The 16491-nt window shown below is 41.0% G+C and overlaps 1 protein-coding gene across 1 annotated transcript in view; it reads left to right on the top strand.

Annotated features, from left to right (window-relative positions):
- LOC124105372 (nmrA-like family domain-containing protein 1) overlaps nucleotides 1–8367 on the top strand; it is a 31767-nt gene extending 23400 nt beyond the window's left edge. The window contains exons 3-5 of the mRNA XM_046462510.2: nucleotides 2269–2518; nucleotides 3567–3757; nucleotides 7508–8367. Coding sequence (XP_046318466.1) covers nucleotides 2269–2518; nucleotides 3567–3757; nucleotides 7508–7687 — 621 coding nt within the window. The 3' untranslated portion in view covers nucleotides 7688–8367. The remainder of the gene's footprint in view (nucleotides 1–2268; nucleotides 2519–3566; nucleotides 3758–7507) is intronic.
- Nucleotides 8368–16491: the final 8124 nt, after the last annotated feature.

The following is a 16491-nucleotide window of genomic DNA, read 5'->3' as shown; positions in this document are numbered from 1 at the left end:
GAAGGACTTCAGTCTGGGCAAAATTATAAGCTTCACTCTACAACATCCCTCTGACATTTATGGAATACATGTACTTTAGGTACTTGCTCAGGGAGTCTTTGATTATGAAATTAATGTTATGTGCACCTAGGTGAGATCTTATATATTTGAGAGTGACTTTAATATAGTCAGTCAGTCATTTGATTCCCTGCTTCTCACCATTTGTTTCTAGATGGCATGTGGGGTGACAGCAAGTTTCCCCACGTAACTTCCACTCAGAGAGCCAAACGGGGAGAATAAAGTATAAAAGAGCATATTTACACTTCAGGCAGAGAATTGGGGATGAATTAGCAATGGGCATGTAAAAAAGAGACTAGCAAGCAAATAATCCCACAATAGTAACTTCAGGAAAAAGAGTGTGTAGAAATAGTAAGGATAGAGATGATCCCAAGGCTCCGCTTAGCTGTGTGTAAGCATGGCACATTGATCTGCCAGAAACTTTTTATTGGGATGATGAAATAAAGGGAATTGTGTAGATGTATGATGTTGGTAGTGGAAAAGGACTGAGAGGGAGAACGCATCATGGATATGCACTGAATTCTCATCTTAGTAGGAGTTTAGTGGGTATAGCAAACTGGAAAAACCCAATTAGTGGCATAAACATGTTTTTTAGAAGTAAGGAGATAACTAAAAAGGATTAAAACAGTTACTTCTAGAGAGCAGTAATCAGCGTGAGAGCACAGGAAACTGTTTTTATATTATAAGATCTACCCCCTATGACAGTACTATTTGGGAATTTAAAACATGTATATGTATGAGTTTGGGAGAAAAATGAAGATTAGATTTAAAGAATATGATGGATGGTATCAGCCACTTACAGATATGGCACAATTCTAAAGCTTAAGAGCAGGATGGAACTGTTTCAGGAATGTCTATTGAATTGATATTTATAGATAGCCTTTTATTTTTATCTATTTATATCAGCACATCTTTTAGTGTTAAAATCTGGAGGGGTTTATTTTAAGAATTCTGGGTTCTAATGCTGGTATTCACTCTCTATGGAACCTGAAGGTAGAAGTCATTTCTCTGCTTCACTTTCTTCTATCTGCTAAACCAAATTATGTCTTCTCTGCCTGCTGTATGAGGAAAATGAGACAGTGAAAAGAAGAAAAGGAAAACAGAAAGGGGTGGGGAAGGAGGGAGAGCCATATGAAGGTACTTTGGAACTGAAAACAAAGAAGAGAATATAATACATTTGTGTTGGTGTGTATGTATGTGCCCATCTCTCATACCGTAATATCCAAATGATGTGCATATATAATCCATTATCAGAAAAATTTATATAATTCTGGGTTTCTGTTCACGACTAAAACACTCAGGGGTTACTCCAGTTGAACTGGGCTGACTGAGCTGCGAGAAATAACCACACAAGAGACAGATATACCTTTTTCATTTCAGGTCTCTGTGACGGCTCCTCTGACCTTAAGGGTCCACAGGAAGAGAGATAGAGAGAACATGTGCTGACCCCTTTTACTGAGGAGAAGGTATTCAAATGAGGCAAGGAGTCAGGTTTCAGGGAGCTGAGTCTATCTTCATGATGTCCACTGTCAGCAGGTTGACTGACATCTAGGTAAGCCACACCCACGGGCACAGTAAGAGAAGGGGACACACACAAGGCACTTCCATGGAACATTCTATTCTAAACAGGGCCAGGGGTAATATTACAAAGGAACAGGTGAGCATAGCTCCACCCATGGGGGCTGTAGCAAGACACACCCATGCAGAGACACCGACCCTCGGACCTAGGAAGGGTGGGGAAAGCTCTGCCATTTCTGCGACTGAGCGCCTCAGCACCCAGCTGGGGAGTGTGACTCAGTCACGTGCAAGGTTGTTCTCCCACAATATAATATATACAGATGTAGAAATTGATCACAAAGATACTGAGGGCCCAGAGGAAGAGGGCGACTGTTCCTTGGCTATTGCGTCTCAGCTTCATTCGGGTCCCTGGCATTCGCTTCTCTGCTGCCCTCCTCTCTTTCCTGTTCTACTCCCCCATGCCCTGGGTCCCTGCCCTTGCAGCCCCAGGGGGAGCAGGCTGAGGGTTCAGCATCTTGGAGGGGAGTCTCTGCTTGCCAATGCTGATGGCCCCTCACTTCATAACTGATGCAGAAATGTCCTCTTCACAGTGAAGACAATAAGTACAGAGGGAGTGGAGGAGACCCAGCACCTTCCCTTTAGTCTATAGGCAGAAACAGTGGTCCACATAAAGGATTTACTATCTTCCCTCAGGGAAAGATGGTGGCAGATACTGCCAAGCACCTGGGGCTGAAGCACGTGGTATACAGCGGCCTGGAGAACGTGGAGCGGCTGAGTGGGGGCAAGTTGAAGGTGCCCCACTTCGATGGGAAGGGAGAGGTGGAGGAGTATTTCTGGTCCATTGGCGTTCCCATGACTAGCGTGCGCTTGGCAGCTTATTTTGAAAACTTTCTCACCACTTGGAAGCCGTGGAAAGCCCCTGATGGAGATTTCTACACCTTAGGTAAATGGAAGGCTGCGGTGAAAGGTAACCAGACACCTGGTTGCCTTCCTCTCTCTCTATCCCCACTTTCCTGCTCCTCGTCAGTGGACCCATCATTTAAGCACCTACTGTACTAAGAGGGATATCAAATTGTCCTAAATTTACTTGCAGCAGTTACACTATAGAGGGAAGAGAACTGGATCTGAGACCAGAAGCAGAAAGGGTTGTCTTAGCATGCTGACCCTTCTTATGGAAGTAGTTAGCTCTGTGGCTTCAAGCTTCAGATTCCTCCTGTCTAATGGGAAAGTTGGACATGATGTCTGCTAAGGGCCCTTCTAGCTCATCCATCTGACCTTCTGTGACAACAGGGGAGGACCTGGATTTTATGGTCAGTATTAGAATCTCAAGGGACCAAGACTCCAGGATACAGCCTCCCAGGTCCTCCCTACACAGAATCAGTAGAGCCTATAATCTATGGATTAACTAGTTCTGGGTGAAGAGGTGATACCTTCATTTTCTCTTGGTACCTAGAGCCATCTGGGACCCACAAATCTGGAAAACCAGGCCTTGAGTACCGTGAATGTCATTCTCCACTACAGGAACAGCTAATTTTTACTAAGCGACCACTAGGTTGCAGTGTGGGCTGAGTGGGGCCAGCCTTGTTCCCCACCACCCAGCAGCATCCATTTTCAGGGCTAGTTGATTCAGCAGATGAGTTATTTATTACACACTCCTTAGTGATTCTGACTTACATGGCTACTGTCCTGCTCAGTCTCGTTCTTTTTATAACAACCCTAGGAGAACTAACCTGGGGTCCCACAAGAAAGATCTTAATTCCTTCCAAAGGCATTGGCTTCAGTGATCTCTGGCTAGGCTCCACATCTTAAATGCCACCTCTTAACATTGCCACACTGGGAAACAGAATCCAACACAAGGACCATTGGGGGACAGACACATGGCAACTGCCTTTCTACTCCTTTTGTTTAAGTGGTTCATTTGTCTTGGTGGATCTATGAAGGAAGTGATAAAATGAGCTATCTTTATTTTATTTTATTTTTTTTAAATCTAGCACTGCCCATGGGGGATGTACCAATGGATGGTATCTCTGTTGCTGATGTTGGAGCAGTTGTTTCTAGCATTTTTAATTCTCCAGAGGAGTTTATAGGCAAAGCTGTGGGCCTCAGTGCAGAAGCACTAACAACACAGCAATATGCTGATGTTTTCTCCAAGAGTCTGGGCAAAGAAGTCCGAGATGCAAAGGTGAGTTCTTAGGATTACGAGGGGCTACCTTGGTTAACATACTATTAACTCACCAATTCACTAGACTTTCAGTGGATTTAGGTGGGGTTTAAGAAATTGAAGAGGACTGTGATCACATGAACCTATCTTCATTGATTAATGTGGTTGAATCCTTCCCATAATGGCTTTATTTCTTTGACTCAAGATTAATCAGCTTGTTAAAGTAAAATTACTTTTGGGTGGAAGGAACTTAGAATCTGAAGACTGAGGTACAAATTTTCTCTCACACACCATCCTGACTCCTCTCCTCAGCTCTCACTGCTAAATGCATCAGAAAAGGCTGATGGGGACAAGGCTCTTAGTCCCCCACTAAGCCTCAATTTCCTCATTTTTTGAAGTCAAGTGTCTACCTTAAAGTGCTCTTGTGAAATCAGGATATATTTAGGACCTACCTTGGTGTTTGACATGTAGTAGCTTTGTATCAAGAACTTATTATGTACCAGGCTAAAAATGTTGATGCACATAAAGAAAGTCACCGTGAGCATCTCAAAGCGTAACACGGGTGCTTAATTGTGTTGTCCAGACTATCTGGACAGAGGACAGTAGGAGAAGACTTCAGGAGAGAAGGGGGCTTCAAAAGAGGTCCTTGAGGAGGACAAGATTTTGTACAGGTAGAGGGTAGCAATAGGGCTGACATGTTAAATTCTGCAATAACGGTCAAGAAGCCAGTGGCTGTTGGGGAAATTGACTTGTTCTAACTCTGTGTGTCTGTGTGTGGAATCTCTGCACCTTACCCTCTCTCAGTCTCAGTTTCTGGGTGTTTAAAAAATATTATTATACCTCCATTGTGGATTGTTGTGAGGATGAACTGAGATGTTATGGCATGTGCTTGACACTGGCTATGATGCTTAGTAAACCCTCAATAACTAAGGTGCTATAAATCATAGAGGAAGGATTGTTATATGGAGAGGACAGATCTTTTATAGCCAAGTGAAAAGGATTGGTGATATTGAGCACTACAGCTATTTCCCCAAGCAGGTTGTTGATAAGAGGAGAAAGAATGAGCTGTTTTGATGATACACTGAGACTATATGGCCCACAAAACTTAAATTATTTATATCTAGCCCTTAACAAAAAGGGTGTGGATCCCTATTCTAGGATGCTTCCTGAAGTTAGGGGTGGAAGCTTGGTTCTTGTTTACATAAGCAGCTCTTGGTCCAGTGAATCTTGAGGGGATGTCTAGATTCCCAATTCAGCCTCAGGTATTGGGGTTTGAAGAGACTGAGACTGGTAAAAAATATTGTAGGTGTCAATCTAGCCACAAAATAACATCTGAGTATTTCATTGAAACCATATAAAATTTCCTAGAGAAAAGTTATCCCCAAACTCATGAAGGTCACTCACTCAACCATGGACTCACAGAAAGTCTGCTCAGTTTCTTGTCGCTGAGTGTAGATTGTCTTCTTGGTGATCCCTCTCCTGGAACATTTGCATTTAATTCTTATATTCATTTTGTCTTGTGGGATTTGAACTTTTTAAGAAAGAAGGAAAGTGGGCTGGGGATATTGCTCAGTTGGTAGAGTGCTTGCTTAGCCTGCATAAGGCCCTGGGTTCAATCCCCAGCACCACAGAGGGGTGAGGGGGGAGGAGTAAAGGGGAAGGAGTGTGGGCATTCTATTCTTGGAACATTATGTTGTTTCCTAATTCAGCTAATGCTTCTCTGGCACCAAAAGTTCTAGGGCAGTAGAGGCACAGATTTCTATGGAGTGGTTAATGCTGTTATTAGTAACTAGTCTCACTTGAAGACAACACCATCTATGTGTGGACTGGGAAAATGCTTGGACATTATCATTTTTCTGGGGAAGGTACATGTGGCCACAAGGTGGCAATCCAGTCTTCCTTGTCTGACACCACTACACAACCTGTCCCAGCCCCTCCACCCACTCAAGTCTGGCCAAAGGAGGCTGTTGAGGTGTTTTGGTGAATGCAGGCTCCAGATCAAACTCCTACCAGAAGTTCTGGATTGGCTGAAACTATCTAATCCCCAGAGGAAACATGGTTGTCTTACAAAGTGAGACATAACAGAAAAAATCTCAAAAGATTCTTCAAAAATCTACAGTAAAAAATTCCTTATTTTATTGAGGCATGTTAGTCGTCAGAGTTACAGCAGAAGAAAATGACTTGAGGTGACAGATTTTAAGCTATCTCCCATGTTTCTTACATAGAGCCTTCTTTTTCAAAGTTTTTAGTTTTATTCTGATTTCTAAAATAATGAATTCTTATTGTAAAAAAAACTCCAGAAATTATGAAAAAGAATATAAAAATCGCACACAGTTAAATTTCTCAGAGATAGTTACTATTCAGATTTGGTTGATTTTCTTTCTATCTTTTCCAGTATATATAATAAGTATATGCACATATACTTAATAAAATTAAAATAACATTAAGTGTGCCATTTTGTATCTGGCCTTTGAACTTGACATTAAATTAAGAACATTTTTCTATTTTGCTAAATTCCTTCAAAACAAATTTTAATATTCTTAGAGTAGATATACCATAATTTATTCTACTATTCTTTTATTGCTGGACATATAGGTTGTTCTTGAATTTTCATTATTGTAAGAGGCATGTGAAAATCATGGTTTTACATAAGTTGTTATGTCTGTCACATTTAAAATTTTTTTCATTTAATTTTATTATTTGGTACTGGAGATTGAATCCAGGCATGCTTGAGTTATATTCCCAGTTCTTTAAATTTTTTCTTTAATTTATATTTTGAGACAAGGTTTTGCTAATTTGCTCAGGGCCTCACTGTGTTGCTGAGGCTGGCCTCAAACTTGCGATCTTCCTGCCTCAAACTCCTGAGTTGCTGGGATTATGGGTGTGCGCCAGGCTTGTCAATTTTTTTTTAAAGGCCAAGTGCAATTGTAAGGTCAAAGTTCATCTCTGGAGTCTAAAGACAGATTATACTGGATCAGATAGTTAGAAATGAGCTTTGCTTATTCAGTGGGAACAATTATTGATCTAGTTAGTGTCAGAAATGATTGGAGAAATGAATTTCACTGAAGGCAGTTCAGTAGGTATAGGATGGGCTCTACTTCTATTCAGGCCTGTGTGGTTCTGGCAGAGGCTATGATGATTGAAGGAAAAATGCAAATGTCTAACCAAGAATGGAGAAAAGATGAATGGGACATCAGCCATCTTTAAGGAGAAAGCAGGTTCAGCGTTAGGGACCTTGACTTTTACACGGAGTCCCAGGTGGGTGGAGTATACCAGAGACCAGCTGGGGAATCCCATGAGGAAATTCAGACAAAAGCACTATGAAATGCCACTCAAGTGAAGGGTGGTATAGATATCTAGCACCTTATCCAAGGTACTTGGGTCCTAAAACAACGTGGCTTTCAGAATCCTTCAGCTTTTATATGGGGTATGGTCTACATATATCATGTAATATCACCAGCAGGGGCTGGGGCAGGAAATTGTAATAAAATATACCAGTATCACTGTGGTAAAGTATTGGAATGTTTCAACTAAATGGGATAACTAAAGACTATAAATAGTTTTTACATAGTTCAGATCAGATTTGTCACTAAATTAGTTCAGCAAAGTCAGTTTCTTGCCTAATTACATGTGAAACACATTTAAGTTTCTTGGATTTGGGAGTTGAGCTAAAAAATTGTGGACTTAGATCATCATTACGGTGAATATCATCTTTTTATCTTACTTTAAATGGGTTATAAGAGTTTCTCCTTTTTTACTTGTTCTTAAAAGATCACCCCGGAAGCTTATGAAAAGTTGGGATTCCCTGCAGCAAAGGAATTGGCTGATATGTGTCGCTTTTATCAAATGAAGCCAGACCGTGATGTCAAACTCACCCACCGTCTAAATCCCAAAGTCAGAAGCTTCAGCCAGTTTATCTCGGAGAACCTAGGAGCCCTTAAAGACTTATAGAAAAATCAGCTGTTCAGACAGGCTTCGACCTCACAGCCTCTGTAATCCTGTTCCTATCTGTAGCACAACATCCACATTTATTGAACAGATATGTTAGAATGCAGTTATTTGCAGACCCCTTTAAATCCTCTTTTTAGTAGGAAACATTGCTTTAGTGATTTGGCACAGTATTGGATTCACATAAAATTTTACAGCTTGTGATTAAGGTGGTCCAACTATTTGGTTAAATGAAAGCCCTTTCTTTCTTCCTTCCCACTGGGAATGGAACCCAGTTCCTTGTGCATGCTCAGCATACATTCTACCACTGAACTATCCCTCCTGCCCCCATATCACCTTCTGTAGCTTTCTCTTTCCAACAACCAAGTCACCTCAAAAAGCTCTGGCCTGATGAACTTGGAGCATCATGAATGGGAGGCCACTCAGCTTTCCCCTAGGATGAGTGATCTCAAGGGTCAGTTCTGAAATTCCCCTAGGTGGCTCCACCTTCTCAAGTGTATCACAAAATTTTCTGTGAACTTTGAAGTAACTTGAATTTTGAAACCAACATCTTTGTAGAGAGTCTTCTGGGGAACATGGTGTTTCATGAACAAGCACAAGCTTTGGAAACTGAAATTCAGTGTTGCTTCAGGGTTGGGAGTTTATTCTCTGATTCACTCATTAAAGCCTCTATTGCATCATCACTCAATTGTTTGTCTATTCATTCATCTATCCTTCATTTATCCATCCCACAACAGTTTGTTTTTAAACCTCCAGAACTGGTGGGATGTTTGCGGACTTCTCTCCCAGCCTCTGTGTTTTCTTATTGGTGTTGTCTACTTGCCAAGGATGCTGTGGTTCCTTCCCAGTTCATGGCTGGGTTTGTGTCATGCCAGAGCTAGAGGAACCCTGCAAATGAATTTACTGCAAATGAAATGCAGAGGATCTGCAGTGGGTGAAGGGCAGGAAGCTGGACTCAAGGCCTAGGAAGGGCATGGAAGTGGAAAGATGATGTGACAGAAGGGCTCCCGGAGTACCTTTGTGTATCACTGGATTAACATTTTCTACGCCGTATTGTAATTGCTAGTCTTCTTCCTGGCTATGAGTGATTTGTATTCCTCTTTATCCCAGTGCCTTCTATGTAATAGGTGACTAATAAATATTGATTGACTAAATGAATGAATAAGTTAATTGACCATATAATTACAAGAAAAGAGAAATAAACAGGCACATAGGTTGGAGGGGTGGTAAGAATTTGCAACAGTTACTTTGCAGCCTAGGGGACCACTATCCTGAGGCAGACATTGCAACTGAGTAAGGACTGAGCGGTGGTGCGTGTATGAGAGGATATCATGGCCTGGGATCTGACTTTGGAGACAGTCTTTGTGGTGCCAAACAGTTTTTTTTTTTTTTTTTTAAGGCATTAAACGGTGTTTGTTGAATAAATTATGTTGATGTTATGTAGACAATTTTCTATTATTGGGGCAAAATCACAAAGTACATTTGAGGACAACTGTCCTTTTCAATGCAGCCTTTCATGCTCAGCCCTAGAAAATGGGCCTGGATAAATTGCTAAAAAGAAAAGATAAAGAAAAACCCTTGCTGGGTGTGGTGATGCACACCTGTAATCCCAGCGGCTTGGGAGGCTGAGACAGGAGGATTGCAAGTTCAAAGCCAGCCTCACCAAAAGTGAGGTTCTAAGTAATTCAGTGAGATTCTGTATCTAAATAAAATACAAACTAGGGCTAGGGATATGGCTTATTGGTTGAGTGCCCTTGAGTTCAACCCCTGGTACAAAACAAAACAAAAATTCCTTTAAACTAAATATAGGTGGTTTCAGGACCAGATGGCTTCTCAGCTGAATTCTACAAGATCATCAAAGAATAACATATACCAATAGTCCTCAAATTATTCTATGAAATAGAAAAGGAGGGAACCCTTCCAAACTCATTCTATAAAGCTAATACCTTGATACCCAAAGATGAAGACATATCAAGGAAAAGAATTTAGACCAATATCCCTGATGAACATAGATGCAAAAATTCTTAATAAAACATTGGCAAATCACATACAAAAACATATTAAAAAGATAGTGCATCATGATCAAGTAGGGTTAATACCAGGAATGCAAGGCTGGTTCAATATATGGATATCAATAAATATAATTCATCACATCAATAGATTTAAGGACAAGAATCACATGATTATCTCAATAGATGTAGAAAAAGCATTTGACAAAATTCAGCATCCATTTATGCTCAAAACACTAGAAAAACTAGAGATAGTAGGAATACACCTAAACATTGTAAAAGCTATACATGCTGAACCCAAGGCCAACATCATTCTAAATAAAGAAAAACTGAAAGCATTCCCTCTAAAAAATGGAATAAGACAGGGATTCTCTCTTTCACCACCTTATTCAACATAGTCTTGGAAACCCTAGCTAGAGCAATTAGACAAAAGAAAGTAACTAAAGGGATACAAATAGAAAAAGAAGAGCTCAGACTATCCCTATTTACCAATGACATGATTCTATATTTAGAAGACCCAAAAAACTCCACCAGAAAGCTTCTAGAACTCATAAATCAATTCAGCAAAGTAGTGGGATGTAAAACTAACACCCATATATCATTTGCATTCTTATATACCAATGACAAATGAGCTGAAAGAGAAATCAGGAAAACTATCCCACTCACAATAACTATCCCATTCGAAAAAATAAAATATTTGGGAATCAATCTAACAAAAGAGGTGAAAGACCTCTACAATGAAAACTACAGAACACTAAAGAAAGAAATTGAAGAACACCTTAGAAGATGGAAATATCTCCCATGTTCTTGGATAGGCAGAATTAATATTGTCAAAATGGCCATACTACCAAAAGCACTATACACATTTAATTCAATTCCTATTAAAAGTCCAATGATATTCTTTATAGAAATAGAAAAAGCAGTCGTGAAATTCACTTGGAAAAATAAGAGGCCCAGAATAGCCAAAGCAATACTTAGAAAATTGATGCAAGAGGCATCACAATACCAGATCTTAAATTAGACTGCAGAGCTATAGTAACAAACACAGCATGGCATTGGCACAAAAACAGACATGAAGATGAATGGACAAATTAGAAGACACAGAGTCATACCCACATAAAGACTAGACAAAGGAGCCAAAAACATACATTGGAGAAGAGATAGCCTCTTCAACAAATTGTGCTGAGAAAACTGGAAATCCATATATAGCAAAATGAAAGTAGACCCCTATCTCTCACCCTGCACAAAAATCAACTCAAAGTGAATCGAGGACCTAGGCATTACACCAGAGATCCTGTGCCTACTAGAAGAAAAAGTATTTCCAAATCTCCATCATGTCAGCTTAGGAACCAGCTTCCTCAATAAGTCATCTAAAGCACAAGAAATAAAATAAAAAATCAATAAATGGGACAGTATCAAACTAAAAAGTTTTATAGTGAAGGAAACAATCAAGAACATGAACAGAGAGCCTACAGAATGGGAGAACATATTTACTACCAGCACCTTAGAGCATTAATCCACAAGATATACAAAGAACTCAAAAACTTAACACCCCAAAAACAAATAACCCAATCAATAAATGGGCTAAGGAACTGAACAGGCACTTCACAGAAGAAATATGAATGGTCAAAAAATATATAAAAAATGTTCGACATTTCTAGCAATTAGAGAAATGCAAATTAAAACTACACTGAGATTCTATCTCATTCCAGACAGAATGGCAATTATCAAGAATACAAGTAACAATAAATGTTTGTGAGTATGTCCAGAAAGAGTTTCATTTATACATTGCTGGTGGGACTGCAAATTGGTGCAACCACTCTGAAAAACAGTACGGAGATTCCTTAGAAAATTGGAAATGGAACCACCATTTGACTCTGTTACCCCACTCCTCGGTTTATACCCAAAGGACTTTAAATCAGCATTTTACAGTGATGCAACCACATCAATGTTTATAGAAGCTCAATTCACAATAGCCAAGCTATGTAACCAATCTAGATGCCCTTCAACAGATGGATGGATAAAGAAAATGTGGTCTATATACACAATGGAATATTACTCAGCCATAAAGAAGAATAAAATTATGTTATTTGCCAGTAAAGGAATAGAACTTGAGAATATCTTGCTAAGTGAAATAAGCCAGTCATACACACAAACCCCACGCCCCCCAAAAGGCAGAATGTTCTCTCTGATAAGTGGATACTAACCCACAGAAGGTAGGGAAAGATTAGAAGTTTATTGGATTAGACCAAGGGGATGATAATAGGAAAGATAGTAGAATGAATCAGATACATCTTTCCTATCCTGATATATGATCAATGTAACTCCACATCTTGTACAACCACAATAATGGGATTCTAATTGGAATAAGTTATAATTCTTCTATGTATATATAATTCAAAATATACTCTACTGTCATATGAAAATAAATAATTTTTTATATTTTAAATCATAAAAAAAATCCAACAGGAAGAATGGCTGCTATTTTCTAGATAAACTTCAGGGTTCCAAAATGGACACGGGCTATAGACAGAGGGTCTCTTGGTCCAGTTGTGTGTTTGCTGGGGTGGCAGTTGATTATTTCTGTCCAGAACAAGGGTGGAGTAGCCCTGGGCTAACTTCAACCTTTGTTCCTAGAAAGCCTGAGAAATCCTTTCAGGATTTAGAATAAAACATTACAGTGGCTGATCTGAAGTGACCCAGTGCATTTTAGAGACCTCGCTCTTACACAACCAAGGAGGTAAAAAGAACTTCAGAAGTTAGTCCAAGAGAGTTTGATATTTGTTGACAGTGGACAGGGATTGCACCACCACTCCTCTACCTGCCCTCCGCCCCCCGCACTGTAACCTCCAGGACAAGGGAGAGCAAAGCTTCCCCTTGGTTAGAAACCTGGGGTCTCAAGAGAGGAACTGAAGGAGAGGAACTGAAGTCGAGCTGTGCACCCCAGTGAATGAAGCCATCCTCTGTGATTTGAGAGTGGGGGGGGGTGGGTGGGTTAGTGGTGGTGGTGGAATGGAAGGGACATGGAAGGAGATTTATATCCATCATTCTAGAACTTTCTCTAGAAACCTGGGCTATGAAGTCAGGTAATGCTGGATTTCATTATCTCTGCCACAGACTAGTTGAACTTGGCCAGGTTATTTGACCCCTGGGCTTTGGTTTCCCCATTCCCACCAGGATTGCTGGGAGGAAGAAAGAGGAAAGGCCCTTGGCACCTTCTTTCACACAGGAAGTGCTCATGAAACAGCTGTTACTTATTCTTGAGAGTAGTTCCTGCCCTGGCCTCCAGCATGTTGCTCCTAAGTTCTGAGGGGCCCCCTAGACTGCTCTTGGTGACCCCTGACCTGTCTCCTGAGCCCTGGCCCCCCTGACAGTCCCTTCATCACTTACTAACCACCCACCACCCAAGGTGCTGTCCCTTCCATCTTCTTCTGCCTGCCACTAGATGGCAGAATAAGCCTAGCATGAGAAAGGGTGGCGCCAGCCTCACCCCAGGTGGATTTTTCTTGGGGCTCTTTTGGGGACAGAGACAAAGGAGATAGTTATAGGGTGTATATTACAGCCATTTGGCCTCTTGCTTTCAGCCTGTCAGTCACCTTCCATAGTCATTTCAACAGACATGCGCTGGGTACCGTCTCTGGGCCTGGTGCTGGGATTAGGTACCTTCTCTGTCCCTTATTTGGGGTTAGGCAGAGGAAAGAAGGAGCCAGGGCATTACCCAAAGGCTTCATCCAGACTCCCTCCACACCTACAGAGAGAGCCCTTCCGGCCAAGGTGAGCTTACTAGGTAGAGGGCTCCCAGGCCTTGCCCCAGGAATGCAGAACACAAGGGCCTGCTGACCACCTGGGAGCTGTGGACCCTTATTCCTGCAGCTGCTATCTCTACCTGCTGTGCTTCTGTGATCCTCCTGTGATCCTTGCAACTTTGAGATCCCATCAAACTACCCAAGGGACAGAGACACACTACCCAAGGGAATCTGGAATGTGGTTAGGAAAAGGAAATGCAGTCTGGGCATGCCCACTCTCCAACACTGGCAAGGCAGTCAGGTCTCAGACCCCTCGCAGAAGTGAACAGGAAGGCAAAAACATGGGTTTTGAAACACTTTGGAGTTCTTACACTATGACTGAAGAACTCCCCAGCTGAGTGTTGCAAGATGATTAAAATTTTGCTCATCATTGCTGAGGATGTGGCTCAGTGGTTAGAGCACTTGTTTATCAATCACAAAGCCTTGAGTTCAATCCCCAGTTCTGGGCAGGGGGGTGGAGTGGGGCGGGGAGTGTGCAGTCTGTCCTTGGTTAATTCTCTAGAGAAACTGTCTTAAGTAAACAGCATAAATAGAGATAAAAGTGAAATTCCAAGGATTTAGATTGGAAGTGTTGTGTTTGAGAAAGATGACCACCACATAAACAGAAGTAAGCAAAATGTTCAGCATTGGAGGAATGGGCAGTTCATTTAAGTTTTTAAATTCCTTTCAATTTAAAACTCTTTAGAACTATCATTTGTGAAGGATTTTTCCTGAAAAATAATTAATAAAATTATAATGAGAAATACTGAATGTGAAATAACATTGTAGGTTGGGATGTGGCTCATTGCTGTCCTGGATTCAATCCTCAGCACCCAAGATAAATAAAGTAATAAGTAAGTAATAAATGTAAAAGTAATAAGTAAATATAAAATGGCATTGTATCTAGTCTAAACTCAATTGTGTAAATTACACACACATGGTAAGATTTTGAGAGGAATATACCAAAATGTTAATAGGGTTTTCATTTAAAAGCAGAATTGTGGTTAATTTCTATTTTCTTCTTTGAAGTTTTTCCTTTGCCTCAGTTTTTTTTTGTACTGGGAATTGAGCCCAGTGACGCTTTACCATGAAGCTGCATCTAGTCCTTTTTAGCTTTTGCTTTGAGACAGGGCTTTGCTAAATTGCTGAGACTGGCCTTGAACTTGCAATCCTCCTGCCTCAGCCTCCTAAGAAGCTAGGATTACAGGCACATATCACTGGACCTAGCTGCCTAGTTTTTTTATAATAAAAACATAGTACTTTTAGGTTGAACTTTTATATAAAGGAATTATTTTAAAATTATAACAAATATTATAAATTGTCCTAATTCTACCTTATGGCAAATGTAATAATTATGAATGTTTATGTTCCAGCTTCTATACTAAGAAATGGATATGCATACTTCCATTAAATCTGTGTGCAAATACTCCAAACAAGGTATCTCTTCATTTTACAGATAAAGAAGCATATTTCAGAGAGTTTAGATAACTTGCCCAAAGCCACACAGCTATTAAATAGCAGAGCCAGGATTTATATCTGTCTGCCTCCAGTCTGAACTTCTCTCCACATCAGAACTTTGATCAATAAGTTCTCTAGGTATGAAAGAATTGAGCCATCAGCTTTATCTGGAATTCACTTGTGTGGAATTTGAACATATTTTTCTTAGGAACACTGTATAAATATTCACCTGCAATACTATATAAAGGTCACCCCTCCAAAAGCTGCTGAAGCCATGTCTACTTATAGGCTGTTAGCTACAACTTTCAATAGGATGTTGCTTGTGCTTGTTAACTCTGTCTCCCAGACGAACACACAGAGAATAATGAAACCAATGCTGGGCTAAGCACTTAGGGGATGGAAGTATCACAGAATTCCTGTGTGTGATTTAGACAATGGTGTGGACCTGTAGTCCCAGGTACTTGGGAAACTGAAGTGAGAGGATGGCTTGAACCTAGAAGTTGGGGAGCAGCCTAGGCAATAACACCACAGACCTTGTGTTAAAAAACAAAAACAACCAGACGTGGTGGTTCACACCCGTAATCACAGCTGCTTGGGAGTTTGAGGCAGGAATGTTGCAAGTTCAAAGCCAATGTCAGCAACCTAGTGAGACCCTGTCTCACAAGAAAACATATAAGGGGTTGGGGATGTGTTTCAGTGGTAAAGTGGCCCTGAGTTCAATCCCTGGTACCAAAGATAACAACAACAACACAAATACCCTCAAAATACAAAAAGTTCATGTATGTGTATAAAAAGAGAAAGCAGAGAGCAGAGGTAGGTCTCAAGGTATAGGCAGGAGGGCCAAATGGTTGTTCAGTGGACAAGACAGGTCCCAGGGTTGAGTGTGGAAGCCCAACATGGAAATCTAGAGAGCCCCCAGGAGGCCTTGCAAGTATCAAACCCAAATGCTTCCAAGTGCCAGGCTGTTAAATGAAGGAGCAGGCCAGATATCAGACAGCAAGGAGTGGCAGGGATTAAGCCAACGGGAACTGGCAACACACCTGTGAGAGGCATGAACAATAAATTTTAATAGAAACAGGGACAACAAAAGGCAACTTGTGCCAGCTGTTCCTAACATGATGGCTTCCTGGCTTAGGCTTCGCACCTGAGCCTTCTGATTTTGCGGCTTGGTGAAGTGGTAGGGAGAGTAGAAGAATGCCTCTATCACAAGGAAAGGAACCTGAACAGTACTCCAGGGTCCACCCCGCTTTGGTGATGGGAAAACCAGGGGCAGTGACTGTGGGGGTGTAGGAGCTTGTTGGCAGTCATTGCTCCTATTTGTGTGTTATCAGAAATGATATGCTCCCTCATTGCTTCTAGCAAATGTTTGGCCACAGGAAAAGAGAAAGAAGAAAGGAACCAACATTTTTTTGAAAACTGCACTTTTCATGAAATGGTCACCATTTCACGTAAGCCTATCTCCCTGTAACGCTGGTGTCCGTGACAAAGCCTAGCTAGATGTTTACCGAACCTGCTTCCTCGACTTCCTTGGCACACAGCTGGGCCTCATTTCCCA

Source organism: Marmota monax, unplaced genomic scaffold (genome assembly GCF_021218885.2).
Source record: "Marmota monax isolate L192 unplaced genomic scaffold, Marmota_monax_Labrador192_F-V1.1 WCK01_AAM20220418_F8-fsc00100, whole genome shotgun sequence".
In the NCBI taxonomy this organism is placed as follows: domain Eukaryota; kingdom Metazoa; phylum Chordata; class Mammalia; order Rodentia; family Sciuridae; genus Marmota; species Marmota monax.
This window is presented reverse-complemented; position numbering and strand designations above follow the sequence as displayed.